Below are 16,774 nucleotides of genomic sequence, written 5' to 3' on the forward strand. Positions count from 1 at the left end.
CGTCATTCTAGTGGAGTGCATACCCGGCTGATAGGGAGTGATCTCGTAAACGTCGTCTCTGTGTCCTCTCGGGCATCCGTCTCCATTTACCTCCAGATGCTGTAACTCGTTTCGAACCGAACAGTTTCTTTATTGTTGTCCATACCTAAGCTCAACTTAATATAAAAGGTAAGAGCTCGCCTTAAATTTCTTCGAAAGTAGACCGCCCGAATTCAGCTTTCATTTACGAAGGGACAGGAAGTAGGTTAATGCTACATTCCATTAGCTAACCCGGTGTCGTTAGCATGCAGATGAGTGCCAGAGAAGTAAAGAGAGACGGTTTTACAGCGAAGATTAATAAAATAAGGCCAACTGTTAAACTAGTCTGTCTTCTATAAACGCCACTGCTGTTATGTTGTGTTTTGGCTATCAGCATACAAAGCGTAAATAAGCATTTGAATGAGTACGAGTTCTGATAAAGACCAACTCTCACTGGTGGCTTCGTTGCTGATAATACGTGGCCTGTGTGTTGTGTTGAAATCTATTCAGATTCATAAAATTCGAAAAGTTGCTTAAAATTTTGACTTTTCTTTTGTTTTTTCCGTATTTCCTTGTACTTTGTTTAAAAAAATATACATTTTTTTTTTAAAAAGGACAAAATCTTTTCCTCATTCCAAACTTGAATATGTCATTAGATTGTGCGGGGGCTTTTTAGTTTCTTTGCCTTAAGCATTGCAATCTTAAGCGGTCAGGCGTAGTAGTAATAGAGTTGAAGAGAAATTCGAGTCATTAATTTGGTGACAGCATTAATAAAAATAAAATACACAGAAAAACAGTATTTGCAGAAATTAGTTGTCATTCCCAAATATTACAGTCAGTAAGGAAAGTTTGTGTATTAAGCGCATTTTGTAAACAATGAAAGTGCATGCTTTCAATAATTTACAACAATAGATTAGTTAATCAAAGAATAACAATAGCCTGTATACCTAAACTACTGCAAAGTGGCTTAGAGCAATACAACAAATGAGTAAAAAAAACCAATAGATTTCCCTGTGAATATAAATTAGTTGTACAAGTTCATCTTAGTTGTGTGAATCTATACTACCTTTTCTGTTTGTTTTATGAGATGAGAATTTCTGGACCCTGTGCTGTCAGTCTTGGCTCTGGGGTATGTTGTAACACATAAGTTAGTTGGCTGAACTGGGAAAAAATTACAACAGATAATGTAATGTGTGAATAATAAAAACTCTTATATAATTTAATCCACGTTAAACACGTTGCATGTTTTTGCAGTCCTTTGATGTTTATTCTTGACTATGCAGCTTCACATAGTCATGAGAAAGAATGAGAGTATACAGTTGCTACAACAGCATGCTTGGCAATGATTTGCAAAAGGCGTCACCAATGTTTCAGTGACGTCCGCTAACAAAGGTAGAGCTTTAAAATACCTGCAGGATTCCTCCGCACTCTTTGAAAACTTGCTGGTCAGGTTTTCTAATGTTAAAATTTGTGCGTCATGCTTTCGAAAATCCGTTCCTTTTTATAGCACACGAGAGAAAAGATCACAGGTATAAAGAGTAGGCGCTGACTGCAGCTAGCAGAAGAAAGCCGGTACACAGCAGAGAGGGAACATCGGAAGATTTGGAGTGGTACCGTTTGGATTACCACTTCCACGCTTATTATTTTAATTCTTCAGCGGGACTGATAACCTCACTGTGTTATTTTGGGGGATCTTTTCCTTCTGAAGATCAGTGATGACAACCTACCAGGAGTTCATTCAACAAAATGAGGACAGAGATGGGGTGAGATTCAGCTGGAACCTCTGGCCCTCCAGCCGCCTTGAAGCCACCAGGCTGGTAGTCCCTGTCTCCTGCCTCTTCACACCTCTCAAAGAGAGGCCCAACTTGCCACCGGTCCAGTATGAGCCAGTTCTTTGCAGCCGGGCCAACTGTAAGGCAGTGCTCAACCCACTATGGTGAGTTTCACAGAAAAACAGTACTCTAGCTTATAAAGTGTATCCTTTTGAATGTTTATTTTAATCATGCGTTTTGGTATATGTATGTGATATAATTTCCTTGACTTTTAGTATTTTAGTTTCATCATTTAAAGCCACAGATGTCTGTTCCTGACATTTATTTACTAAAGTGTTATATTTGCAAATGTAAATGTGAGTGAAAGGAGATGCAGGGATTTGAATTTGACTTTTTTTTTCTAACACATCAGCACTTCTAAATGCTGAGGTGTTCTTAGTATTGGGTGTGGTGCATGAGAACTGCAAACACTAAATACACCTTGTGTATATTTCAGTCACAGCCACACTTATGACAATTAGATACAACCTCTATTTTCTTACTTTTATTCTTATTTTTTACAGTCAAGTTGACTTCAGAGCAAAAATATGGGCCTGCAACTTCTGCTTCCAGAGAAACCCTGTAAGTACTGTGGCTGAGAGCATAGTTTAGTCTTGCTGCTATTTGAAACGTATCGCTGCCAAAACGTGTCTCTGCATTCATAACTTAATGCTGATGAGCTACATTCCTTTTTTAGGTTGGTTAATCTTGATATCTTTCTGTGTGTGTGTGTGTGTGTGTGTGCGTGTGTGCGTGTGCGTGCGTGCGCAGTTCCCTCCCTCTTACGCAGGCATATCAGACGTGAACCAGCCAGCTGAGCTTATGCCACAGTTTTCTACAATTGAGTACATAGTACAGGTAAATACTGCATACATGTCTGCACTCTGACCTTAACAATTTGTATTAAGTCCAGAAGATGTAAGGTATAAAGGTCAACATTAACAGTTTTCAGTAGTATCACATATGTTTTTTTAGGGATGCCTTATTTTTGACAGTGACAGATGTAATAACAGAAAAGTAGACCTAAGTTAAATTATACAGGTAGCTGTAATAAACATTTTAAATGGTAATTATAAAAGCAAAACCACTTTGAGCCTGACGTCTGTTGTGGTTGGCATTTGTAACAATACTACTACTAGTTTATAATGTGTAGTGTATTCAGAAAGTATGACTATGAGCTTCTGATGTTCACATGCCATCTCTGCTAGTGCCGGTAATATAGAAATATATACGAAGCAAGCAGCAAACCACACAGCACCACATGAAAACATAAACAATAGTCTCAATTGTTTTTCACTATGTGATTATGACTGTTTGGATACAATGTGATTTCATCAGTTTTTGACTTTAGTCTCCTGCCTCTTTACAGCGTGGTCCTGCAGCTCCTCTCATCTTCCTGTATGTGGTGGACACATGTTTGGAAGAAGAAGATCTCCAGGCTCTCAAGGAGTCTCTCCAGATGTCTCTCAGTCTGCTGCCCCCCAACGCTCTTGTGGGCCTCATCACATTTGGCCGCATGGTTCAAGTTCATGAGCTGAGCTGCGAGGGGATTGCTAAGAGCTATGTGTTCCGAGGCACCAAGGATCTTACCGCCAAACAGATACAGGTAAGTCCAGCCAAAGGCCTTTGGTAGTCTGGTGTGAGTGACACACTTATTAGGGGGGAAAAAATAGGAAGTCCATTTAGATTAAAAAGTACAAAAAACAAGGTTAGCTATTGTTAAACGTGTAAAACCTTTGCTTTTCATTTCAGGAGATGCTGGGTTTAACAAAGCCAGCTGTAACAGGACAACAAGGTCGTCCTTTGGCCCCTCAGGATGCTGCTGCCACTTGCAAGTACGTCGGAGCACAAACAATTCATGTTTGTCAGTTGATGGTTATTGTTTACAAAAAAAGCAAAGCACTTTTTTTTTTCTAAAACGTGTGTGTGTGTCTTATATTCAGGTTTCTTCAGCCTGTGCATCGAGTCGATATGAATCTGACAGATTTGCTGGGAGAGCTTCAGAGAGACCCGTGGCCTGTCCCTCAGGGTAAACGGCCACTCCGATCCACTGGTGTTGCGCTGTCTGTCGCTGTCGGCCTGCTGGAGGTACGAAAGACAAAAAACTATCTCATACATTAAGTGCATACAAGTGATGCTGTACTGTCAATAATCTGAAATGGAACACATAAAGCCATTTATGATCACAGAAACAGTCATTTACAAGGTTTATCTACAACTAAAGCAAATACAGTAATTCACAGCAACCTGAACTTTAGCTTCTTAAAGACAATTGTGCCACATGTACCTCTTCCGAACAGCACACGCTGTCTGATAATGATCAGACAAACAGTAAATATTCTCTGTCCGTTCAAAGGCTGTTACCTATTTGCCTTGTGCTTTTTTTTTTCCCTCCACTGTCAACCACCCTTTTTGTACTGCTAATCTGTGTGGTTATATAACTGATAGTACAACAGAACATTCCCCAGCTGTACTAGAATACATTTTGCTCTTTCACTGACTTCAGATTCACTGATTTGTCTTAAGGGATATGACTAAATGAATGAGTCTTTTATTTATTTATTTTTTCCATGTAAAGGAGAACCGCAAACAGCTTTTGGCATCAAGTATCAGCTGGCTCATTTGTTTGTTCTCTTTGAATGATAACTCTTTGTCCCTTTGGTAAATGAATCAGCCTTTATATAGAATGTGTTATCAAATACAGACATCATATTTAAAGCAAATTCCTGCTGCTTGGTGGCTACTTGGTTGAGTTCCAAATATTTCACTATCTCAGACCTTCCCAGACTCTTGGACTCACTGTTGGAAGAGTTGGTTATGACGTCTGCCCTTTGCTTACACGTGTTCCTTGAACCATTTATTCTAACTCGTTCCCTTAATTCAACATTTATGCTTTTATGGTTCATTTTCAAATGGACTGGTTAATGATGTTTTATTTTGTGATGTAAATTCCACTTGCACATATTGGTTGTTATAAAAGCAAAAAAGTTTTGACGATATATTTTACACGAGATCACAGAATTGCTGAATGTTAACTTGGGGTATAATGATACTTGCACTAACTGAAGTCCATTTCCTGTCTCCTCAGGGTACATTCCCCAACACAGGGGCTCGTGTGATGCTTTTTATTGGAGGACCACCCACCCAGGGCCCTGGAATGGTGGTGGGAGATGAGCTGAAAACTCCAATTCGTTCCTGGCATGACATCCAGAAAGACAATGCTCGCCATCTGAAAAAGGCCACCAAGGTAAGCATGCAGTAGTACTTGTATTTGATTGAAACCTTTCCTTGCATATTACATAAATTTAACGTGTTTGTTTGTTTTTCACAGTATTATGAAGCCTTGGCCAATCGTTCAGCAACAAATGGCCACAGTATTGATATCTATGCCTGCGCCCTAGACCAGACTGGACTGCTTGAAATGAAGTGCTTATCTAATCTCACTGGGTAAGTAAGCACTATTTATTACATTCATTGAAGGTGTGTAATTGCATTAGTATGCCCTTTTAAAAAAATAATTAAGAATCTTGACAATTTATTGTGCTGTGTTTCAGGGGGCACATTGTGATGGGAGACTCCTTCAATACCTCATTGTTCAAACAAACCTTCCAGAGAGTCTTTAGTAAGGACTACAATGGTGACTTCCGCATGGCCTTTGGAGGTGTCCTGGAAGTCAAGGTAAAGGCTTGATTTAGTCCTTTGAGTTATACGTGTGATTACTTTCTATATTGGGATTTGTAATGATAGAACAAAGGTAACATATATTAGCTGTTGAAAACGTTAACTGTATTTCTTTCTCTGTCTGGCTTTATAGACCTCGAGAGAGCTGAAGGTTTCCGGTGCAATTGGACCGTGTGTTTCACTCAACTCAAAGTCTCCCTGTGTATCAGAGAATGTGAGTGACTGAGCCAGATATGATTTGGATTCTTTACTGTCATGTTGAGTAATCTGGGATATTTATCAAATTGCACTCTCTGTTTTGTGCAGGAATTGGGCATTGGTGGCACCAGCCAATGGAAGGTGTGCGGTCTCAACCCCTCCACTACTTTGGGCATCTATTTTGAAGTTGTGAATCAGGTAAAATAAGAACTTGAACCTCAGCATTTTAGCTAGATAGAATTACAGTAAGCTGATAAGAGTGGAAATGTTAGGAGGCCAAACAATGAATAGTTGTAATGAAGAATTGTGGCTTTGTTTAGTAAAAGATTCTTCAGACAAAGGCTTTTTGTGTCTCTGTATGGGTTTTTCTTTTCTTCTTTTTTTCCCCCCTTTCCCAGTAAAATAGAAATGATTGTCGACTGCATTCTTACTGTTTCTACTGTTTTGTGTTTGCAGCACAATGCACCAGTCCCTCAGGGTGGACGTGGGGCAGTCCAGTTTGTAACCCAGTACCAGCACTCAAACACACAAAGAAGGATACGGGTCACCACCATCGCCAGGAAGTAAGACTCCTGTTTTATTGTTCATCTAAATTGATATGAAACATGATTAACTAGACTGCACCTAAAATGTACTTAAATTTGGTATGTTCTCAATAAAGTAATTGCTGGGAGTGTAAAATGTTGGTTTAATGAGGCCAAGAGAATGACAACTGCATAAATATTTTCCTCTCTAGAAAGGATGTTTGCATTCCTGCAATTTAGACCAACGCCTTTGAGACCTGTTTGCATGTGCGTCATGTACACCACACCTATTCTGACCTCTGCTTCTCTGGTTTCTTCTATTCTTCTTATCTCTATCCCTCCCATTCTCTTTCTCGCTTCTCTTTCTTTCTTAAACTACTCCAGCTGGGCAGATGCCCAATCTCAGATTCAGCACATCGAATCATCCTTCGACCAAGAAGCAGCTGCAGTGCTCATGGCCCGCTTGGGCGTCTTTAGGGCAGAGTCTGAAGAGGGTCCTGATGTGTTGCGTTGGCTTGACAGGCAGCTCATCCGCCTGGTAAGTGACACTCCTACGTAGCAGAGTTTGCAACATGTTAACAATACATAGTTGGAATACTTCCGATACCCGTGTTGTGAATAGTGTTGATATTTATCTATTGTGACTCCTGATGTGAACGTCATGCATGGTACGTATTTAAACCACGTTATCTTGTTCCTTTGTTTCAGTGTCAGAAATTTGGCCAGTTCAACAAAGATGATCCGACATCTTTTAGACTGTCAGAGTCTCTGTCCCTCTATCCACAGGTAATTTCTTTCAAATGTAGCCATTATTATGATTATCATACTCCCCCCTAATTTAATTCAGTTATGCTGGAATACTCTGCTAGGAAAAACAATGTGAACATTGTGTGAACATTTTTCTCTCCTACACCTACAGTTTATGTTCCACTTGCGACGGTCACCATTCCTGCAAGTTTTCAACAACAGCCCAGATGAGTCTTCCTACTACAGGCATCACTTTGTCAGGCAAGACCTGACCCAGTCCCTGATCATGATCCAGCCCATCCTCTACTCGTACTCCTTCCACGGACCACCAGAGGTCAGCCTCATACGCTCAACACTATCATCCTATCATCAATGTTTTGTGTTACTCACTGGCAGCTGAACAGCCAGCTCCTAGCAAAAGTGTTTATATTTTTGGTGCTAAATTGTTGTGCATTGTGTCATGGATGTGTTACAGCCTGTGCTCCTGGACAGTAGCAGTATCCTGCCAGATCGAATCCTGCTGATGGACACCTTCTTCCAGCTGGTTATCTACCATGGAGAGGTAAGGCAGCAGATTTTTCAACAAATTATCCATTAAAAATGTTATTTTATATGCTTAAACTATTTACACAAAACTCTGTATGTTGTGATGCATTTGGATTTTTTTCTCTTTTTGTTCCAGACCATTGCTCAATGGCGAAAAGCAGGCTACCAAGAAATGGCAGAGTATGAGAACTTCAAACAGCTGCTGCAGGCTCCACTGGATGACGCTCAAGAGATCCTACAGACACGCTTCCCCATGCCACGCTACATTGACACTGAGCACGGAGGCTCCCAGGCTCGCTTCCTGCTCTCCAAGGTCAACCCATCGCAGACCCACAACAACCTCTATGCCTGGGGACAGGTACAGTATTAAAATATACTGTTTTATTTGCATTTGTATTTGAAACGTTTGGACTGAAATTCTCAACTAGCCTGTTTTGTTTTTAGTTTAATGAAAGGCACCAAATTTGCAGTTTTACTATAGTTATATCTTTTGCGCTACATTCAAATATGTAAATGTAAAATTCTCAAATGTAGTGGATTTGTCTCCTGCCTCATGCATACATTTTTTTTTATTTTCCATATAGTTTCTATTTCATCTATTTGTACAAGTATAGACTAAAATCCCAGGATTGACTTTAAGTCTTCTGAGACATCCATCCTGATTGTTTTTCACCCACAGGACAGGCAAACTGTCCGTAAATACAGGTCTTGGATAAGCTAACCTGTAGAAGATTGCAAGCTGAAAATAGCACTAATCTCTTATTTCCCAAGTCAAGGAAGTGCTTTGTACAAATACTGCAAGAAAAGGAGAAAATCTACGGAAGTCTGAGAATAGGATTATCACCAGAGCGTGGTCTTGCATAAGCCAATCTTCAAAGCGAGCATTTTGCTCATTAAAGTGGTCAGAGTTATGTTGTGATGAGATGTGTTTGCAAAGTGAGTAAATCACCATTTTGCTCCTCCCTTGTTCCAATAGGAGACAGGAGCCCCAATCCTTACTGATGATGTGAGCCTGCAGGTCTTCATGGACCACTTGAAGAAACTGGCTGTTTCCAGCTCAGCATAGAACTCGCTATTCCACCTCAAAGAGAAAAGAATTGATACAGCATTTTTCTTCCATCGGGATCCATTAACATTTCTGCAGTTTTGTAAAGGAGCCAAACCGAGACAGTCTACTGTTTGTGCTTGTTTCAGTTTGCTGTTTGGAGGCCAATGTGATGTTTATACGACACAAAAAAGGGTGATGGCACATTGGTATATTAAAAAAAAAAAGATAGTAATAACATGCCTACTCATTTTCAATAAACAGCTTATTTATGAGAAATGTTTAGAGTTCTCCTCAACCAAACTGTCCTCATATCAATAATATCCCTACTTCTGTTTAATATTTGGTATTACCTATGAAATGCAGAATGATTAGACTAATACTTTCATCTTTTTTTTTTATAAAATATGTATCTACTGCATCAGACTGTGTATAAGGTTTAATAAGATGATTATTTGTGTCTGCTTTTGTCTATAGCTAAATTTGACATGTCTAGAAATGTTTTCATTAATAAATTATAATGGTACCATTTGTTTAAAAAATATCCGCAATGCTGTACCGTCTTGGTGCTGATTTCTTGTCCCGATCCAATCCAACTTTATTTATACAGCACTTTAAAAACAACGTGGTTGACCAAAGTGCTTTCCAGTGAAAAACTGAGTTCGCTCAAAACAGTGTTCCTCCCTGTCCAAGATGTGTACATCCTCATCCTTGAAAGAGTGTCCACTGGCCTGTAGGTGTAAATAGACTGCAGAGTCCTGGCCAGTACACATCTTGGACAGGGAGGAACGCTGGTTTGAGTGCGGAGTCAAGGAGCCCATTTACGTGAAAAGGAAAAGACCATCTCTGAATCGAGGAGGGGCCTAAGGGTACGTCTATCGCCATCTTACAATGCTGTGATTGCAGCCATTCCCCAACTCTCTGTGAATGGTACTCATGGCCATTGATCAGTCGTTGTTGATCAATGGTCATGAGAATTTGCATAATTAAGATTAAGGAACTGACCTCCCAGCCCATTGTTCCTTCAGTGGGCTGGTTTCACTCATTATGCAAATGTACTGTTTATGCGATTTGGGGAAACCTGCAGTCAGCTGAGACTGAACAAGTCACTTGGATGAGTGACGAAACGTTTCTCCCTCAAAACGCTACGTCCAGATGAACAGAATCAACTTTTGGAGATTTACTTACCTGGATGATTGAGCATGCATCAGGAAGATCTTAAATGTTTTCTGTGGATTTTCTCTCCCTGAATAGTTCTGAGTAATGGAAGTGGGGTGTGAATGAGACACGGCGGGTCCAGAGATCATAGTTTTGAGCCATCTTTATTGACTGCGGCTGCCAGCCGCACATGCATCACACCACAATGCAACTTGCAGCTCCAGTTACCTCCGTGCAGGTGCGTCCACACGGAACCGCAGTCCACGCCCCACCACAGGAAGTTAATCAGTTCAGCTCAGCTGTGACTGAGTATGTTCTCTATGACAAACATTTAGATATTCTTTTTTTAGAGTGTACTATAATCCTGTCCTATTCACTATCTCATTCTCCACAACTCAGGTGCACTGTCAGGTGTCTCCTGAACTCAAACTTTATTATATTGTACAGCTGTGTAAAACACTGTTGCTGTTTTTTGTAGAACAGGGAAACCGCATAGTCTTTCCTTGCACTTGTATATTAGGTGTAAAATCATGTTTTGTCATCAGCTCTGGATTTTCTCTTGGCAAACATGCTCAGTGCAGACACCAAGGTTCTTGAACAGAATAAAGAATACTCTTTACTGTCTAGCACTGCAAATATGAAAGGTTGCGTGCAAGTGTGAGCACTGGAATGGCATGAACCGTGCTGCTGCTACAGTCTACATCCTCTGTGCAGATTGGACGCAACACCCAATACCCAAACAATTGTCTTTTTTTTTTTTTCATTCACTGCTACTGTATGAAAAGCCCACATAGAACACAATCCCAATCATAAAACCACTCACACACCATCTACTATCACTGTAAGCTGATTTCAGAGCACCCAGACCGTATGATTTCGAGGATCAGTGAACGGCAGATTATGAAGACTAATCCTTAGGGGCTATCTGTTTAGAGGCACATTCTACTCTTAGCAGCTTTAAGTGGAAGTTGCTGTGGAAATACAAATGAATGCTGTGTCTGTCAAGAGCTTAGCCCTTACTATGTGCGCTATGAGACTGCACATGCTTTAAAGGTATTCATGACCAAATCAAAACATAAGTGCAATGACTTTTAATCTCTTTTGACATGGGTAGCTGTGCATACTATCAAAATATCCTTGTAAATCTATGCATTTTGCAGTTAAAAATTGCTATGCTGCATGTATTTTGTGGTCATATAGAACACAGATATGAAATAATCTCCTGAAGGAAAATTTGTGTCTGTTAATCTGTGTGTCTATATACTTGGTCATCTTGATTCGTGCAAAAGCTGTCACCCAAAGATGTTCCAAGGGACAAAAGAACATTACAATTGCTTTTAATGCTTTAGTTTTTTTCCTTTTTTTTCTCTTCTTCCATCAATGATAATTCATGACGCTTGTGCCCTAGGCTTAGGAAAAGCTGTAAGGAAATGTGCCAACTTCTTTTCTCCTATCGAATCCTAACATTTCAGTTGTATTTTTATATTCCAGCAACTAGAGAAATCCATTCTGGCTTCTGTGCCTGAAAGCTAAGATGTCTATGCACTACCAGTCGAAAGTTTGGACACACCTTCTCATGGTTTCTCTCGTGGTTTTCTTTATTTTTACTGCTTTCTACATTGTATATACAAACTGAAGACATCAAATATATGAAGCAAGATATATGGATTTACGTAGCAAGTAATTATATTTTAGATTATATTTTTGAAATAGCCACCCTACACTTTGTTGACGGCCCTGCAAACCCTTGGCCTTCTCTCGATGAGATTCATGATGTAGTCATCTGAAATGGTTTTCACTTCACGGTGTGCCTTTTCAGGGTTCATTTGTGGAATTTTTTGCCTTCTTAATGGGGTTGGGACCAGCAGGTGTGTTGTGCAGAAGTCAGGTTGGTGCACAGTAGACAGTCCTATTTGACAACTATTAGAATTCATATTATGGCAAGAACCAATCAGCTAAGTAAAGAGAAATGACAGTCCATCATTACTTTAAGAACTGAAGGTCTAAAAGGGTAAAAAAAATAATAATAATTCATCCGAGTCACCAGCCTCAGAAATCGCAAGTTAACAGATTAGAGCCCCACACAGAGTTGTCTGCCACACAGAGTTCCAGCAGCAGACGCATTTCTACATCAACTGTTCAGAGGAGACTTCACGAATCAAGCCTTAATGGTCAAATAGCTGCAAAGAAACCATTACTAAGGAAAAGCAACAAGCAGAAGAGATTTGTTTGGGCCAAGAAACACACGGAGTGGACATGATACCAGTGGAAATTTGTACTTTGGTCTGATGAGTCCAAATTTGAGATCTTTGGTTCCACCCGCCGTGTCTTTGTGCAACTCTGACAAGTTGAATGCATGGTCTCTACTTTTCTGTTTCCCACTGTGAAGCATGGAGGAGGTGTGATGGTGTGGGGGAGCTTTGCTTCTAACACTGTTGGGGATTTATTGAAAATTGAAGGAACACTGAACCAACATGGCTACCACAGCATCCTGCAGCAACATGCCACGCCATCCAGTGAACAGCAGTGACAATGTGTGAACTACCTCAGCTGCAAGATGATTTTTTGCATTTAGTATCTCTTACAGCATCCTGACTATGACTGTGAAGAGTATGGCGACAACTGTGGACACAAGGTCAAAGCCAAGAACCCATGGACATGAGCAAATGCTGTATTTCCTTCCCTTAAGATACTCTGCCAGGCCTTTACTGCCTTCAGGTGTTGATTGTTTGTGACTCTTCCTCAACTCAGTTTTGTCTTCAGTGATTGAAAGTATGCCATATGGCAGCGGTCCCCAACCTTTTTTGCGCCACGGAACAGTTTATGTCCGACAATATTTTCACGGACCGGCCTTTAAATACAACAAAATAAAACCAGTACCGGTACCTAAGAAGAATTATTCATAACACACAGGAAAAGACCCAGGGAAACCGAGTTAACGATAAAAACGCTTAAAAAAATGATAAAACTCCTGAAAAGCATAAATTTCACACCCGAGCCTCAACTCTCGCGGCCTGGTACCAAACGACTCCCGACCGTGGCTCGGGGACCGCTGCTGTATGGCCATGCCTCAAGAAACTCCTGGTTTGCTTTAACAGTATTCTTTAAGTCATTAGGACTGTAATCCCTTCTGAGCAGATAGTATGGACACTGCAGAATTAATCCTGCTACTTCTATCAGCAATCACATTATCAGTAAACACTAATGACCCGGTTCCATTGGCCCTTCCATAACATTGCCACCATGTTTGATAGATAATTTGGTATTCTTTGGATTATAAGCTGTTTCTCTCCTTTTATACACTTTCCTCTTCTCATCATTCTAGTTCAAGTTAATCTTGGTTTCATCTGTCCAGAGATTTTTTTCTTTGCAGTACTGCACATGCTCTTTTAGATGTTTTCTGGCTAAATATAATCTTCCTGATCTTCAGTGTAATCACTGGTCTGCAACTTATTATGAAATCTCTGCATTTCCATTCATGTATGTCTCTTGATTGTAGACTCTGAAAATAATATACCTACCTCCTTGTGACATCCTCTCACTCCTGTTTGGTCACAGACGTTTAATTTGCAGGATATTTTGAAGCGGTAACCAAAGAAAAGAGTATTGTGAGCATCCTTTTTGGCTCCCATTCCTGCTTTTCCAGGCTTTTTAGTGTTGCTGAGCTGACCACTGCATTCATTCTTTTTAAGAATGTACCAGATAATTGATTTGGGCACCCCTAAATATTTTGCTATCTATCTGATTTTGACTTTTCAGGGTAATGATGTCCTCCTTCATTCTCACTGACATTCTTTTGGATTTCATCTTGAGAGTTCCAGGGAATAGCTGGATTAAACAATGCAACTACAAGTACAACACTTGGAATTAACTCCAGATCTTTTATATGTCTAATCTGTCATAAAGTAATGAGGGAACTAGTATTTTTGTCAGTCATCTGTCTAATTTCCTTTGAGCCTCTAAAAATGAGTATAAAAATGTTCATTATTCCTAAACAGTCAGTGCAATACTTTTGTTAAATCCCTTGGATTAAAGATGAAAGTCTTCAGTTTTTGCATACCAATGAGATACTTACATAGGTCTGCTAAGTGCAGTATTATACCACAGAAGTACTGCTATGAACCACTGTACATCCTGTCACTCCTGTTTGGCCACAGATAATTTGGCTAAAGTGAGAGTACACTACATCCATTCTCTGGATCTACTCTGGATCTACTCTGTGGTCTCCTCCTTGCTACACTGCCTTGCTACTTTTCTTTCTCTTCTGTGAGGGGGTTTGTTTTACAATAGTCATATTTACACTTGTGGCATAAGCAGATTTTGACTTGTAGATGGATTACTGTCCATGCAGTGCCTCCCAAGATAAAAAAAAAAAAATCAAATCAAATAAAAAATATATATTTTGGAGAGTAAAACTATCTGAAATAGTATCTACTTTGATCACAATTTGTAATTAGTTGAAGTGCTTGAACAATTGTGCTTAGCCATTTGCCTTAATGCCCTAAACATTTGCCAGTGCTAACAAAGAATGAGAAATGCCATTCCCAATGTGCACAAGTAAAAAAAACACTGCTTTGTTTTACATGCTTTGACAACTTCAGCTACCATCCAAAAACTGAAAGCCCTGGCTGTTCCAAAGTTATAGTTCCTAACCAAGAGTATACTTTAAAAAAAAAAGCTGGACTTTAAGTACAAGAAAACTAGAGAACATCTATTTTGCTTAGCTTTATACTACGTTGATATGAATACTGAATCAGTCTTAATTTCCGTTGGTGGATGCCGTGTGCATAGCAAAACTCTCTGACACATTTACAAACTGAATTATTGTGCTCGAAGTCTTGGTTGGATGTGTGATTGGATTTCCCACATTACAGGAAAAGACTGGTTAACTTAAAAGCGTGGATTAACTTCTTGTCACGAGCTTAAGAGACGGCCTATGACCATCACAGAGATGTCATAAGCAGTTTACCATACTGTAGACAAGTGCAGGGCCTTAAAAATTATTTGACTCCTGAGCTCTTAGTTTGTTGCACATTTTTCACATATGCAACAATATGTTTCAGATTGAAGAACTGTAGTGCAGAAAAAAAACAACCCAAATGAATACAAAATGCCATTTTTAAATGATGATTTCATCTATTAAGAGAGAAAAGTTATCCAAACCTATGTGGAAAAAGTAATTGCCCCAAAAACCTAATAATTGGTTGTGTTACCCTTGGCAACAAGAACTGCAATCAAGTATTTGTGAGTCTTTCACATCATGGTAGGGGGGATTTGGTATTCTGTTCTTTGCAGAATTATTTTAATTCAGCCACTTTGGAAGGTTTTTTTAAGCATTAACTGTCTGTTTAAGATTATGCCAAAGTGTCCGTGTAGGTTCTTAGTTATCCAGGTCATTCTAGCCTAAGTAGCTTTGAAAGAAAATAACTAGACTTCTTAAGTTTTCTTGAAGACTTTTACTTCTCATCCGAGAAGAACTGAGGGAGCTTCTTGAGTGAAACGTCTTCGAGATACTACAAGAAGACAGTCGCTGCCTTTCCAAGTTCAGATTATGCCAAAGCATCTCAATAGAATTTAAGTGTAGAGCTTGACTAGGCTACTCCAAAGCATTCATTTAGGTGGACTTGCTATGGACTCGCCATTCTAGTCCTGCTATAAAACCCAAGTGTGCTATGCTTTATAGGGAACAAACTAATGGCTGGACATTCTTCTTCAGGATTTTATGGTAGCACATTCATGGTTCATGGTTATGCCTATTTAACGGGACTCCGACTTTCCAATAAACATTAAGCTTTTGTTTCATCAGTCCACAGAATATTTTCCCCAAAGTCCTGGGGATTGTTTTGGGCAAATGTGAGACGAACCTTTGTGTTCTTCTTGGTCAGCAGTCCTGTCATAGAACCCTCCAACGCATAGTGAGAGCTGCAGAGAGGATCATTGGTGTCTCTCTCCCCTCCCTCCAGGACATTTACAGCACCCGTCTCACTAAAAAATCCCTTTGCATAGCGGCTGATCCCACGCACCCAATGCAAAGCTTCTTCAAGCTGCTGCCGTCGGGGAGGAGACTGCGGAGTCTCCAGGCCAGGACCAGCAGGCTGAAGGACAGCTTCATCCATCAGGCTGTCAGGAAGCTTAACTCCCTCCCGATTCTGCCCCCTCTCCCCTCTCTCCTCCACGGTCTCACTGAACTCTGTCACACACACTCACACACACACACACACTCTCTGACTCACTCACTGGCCTGCACCAGTTACCAGTCACTTTGTGGAGCATTGGACTGCCATTACCTCATAAGACTTTGTGTTACACTATCTCATACCGTACATTACCAAATCTCCATTTGCACTATTTGCCTATTTGCACTACTCTGCCTGGTTTGCACTCAATGTCATTTACCCTTATATTGTATATTGTATAGCTTTCTTGTTATATGTAAAATTGTATTATATTATTTAATTTTTTTTTACTTTAAAATATTTTACTTGCATTTTTAATCACTCTTATATTTAAATGTTCATTTTCTATTTTATCTAGGGATTGAGAGTAACGAAGTTTCTATTCTCTGTATGTCCTGTACATGTGGCAGAATTGACAATAAAGTTGACTTTGACTTTGACTTTGACTTTTCTCTTTGGAATTCTCCCAATTCGCCATTTTTGCCCAGTCTCTTCCTTATTTTTGAATCATGAACACTGACATTAACTGTGGAAAGTCAGGCCTGCAGTTTTTTAGGTGTTTTTCTGGCTTTGTGTGTGTGTGTGTGTGTGTGTGTGTGTGTGTGTGTGTGTGTGTGTGTGTGTGTGTGTGTGTGTGTGTGTGTGTGTGTGTGTGTGTGTGTGTGGATTAATTATCAACACATTCTGAATCTTTGGTAGTCCAGCCTCTCCTGGGAAGGCTCAGTACTGTTCCAAGTTTTCTCCATTTGTGGATAATGGCTCCCACTGTGGTTCACTGGAGTCCCAGAGCCTGTAACCCTTTGAGGACTGGTAGATGTCAGTTAAAGATTAAACCAACAACAACAAATGTTTTCCTCACGTCTTAATCAT

The 16,774-nt window shown here is 39.9% G+C and overlaps 1 protein-coding gene across 1 annotated transcript; it reads left to right on the forward strand.

Moving 5' to 3' along the window:
* Window positions 1–29: 29 nt before the first annotated feature.
* Window positions 30–9,114, forward strand: sec23b (SEC23 homolog B, coat complex II component). Its single transcript, XM_085277745.1, has 19 exons — window positions 30–168; window positions 1,727–1,954; window positions 2,354–2,411; window positions 2,601–2,687; window positions 3,199–3,435; window positions 3,582–3,664; window positions 3,773–3,917; window positions 4,918–5,076; window positions 5,161–5,276; window positions 5,384–5,507; window positions 5,644–5,724; window positions 5,817–5,906; window positions 6,165–6,271; window positions 6,617–6,770; window positions 6,941–7,018; window positions 7,152–7,313; window positions 7,455–7,541; window positions 7,662–7,883; window positions 8,502–9,114. Exons 2-19 carry the CDS (start codon window positions 1,734–1,736, stop codon window positions 8,589–8,591), a joined length of 2,301 nt encoding a protein of 766 aa, XP_085133871.1. The 5' UTR covers window positions 30–168; window positions 1,727–1,733; the 3' UTR covers window positions 8,592–9,114.
* The last annotated feature ends 7,660 nt before the right edge of the window (window positions 9,115–16,774 follow it).

The sequence above is a fragment of the Mchenga conophoros genome, linkage group LG6 (assembly GCF_057382185.1).
Source record: "Mchenga conophoros isolate Kocher_MC1m ecotype Shallow Benthic linkage group LG6, M_conophoros_male_GT1.1, whole genome shotgun sequence".
Classification (NCBI taxonomy): domain Eukaryota; kingdom Metazoa; phylum Chordata; class Actinopteri; order Cichliformes; family Cichlidae; genus Mchenga; species Mchenga conophoros.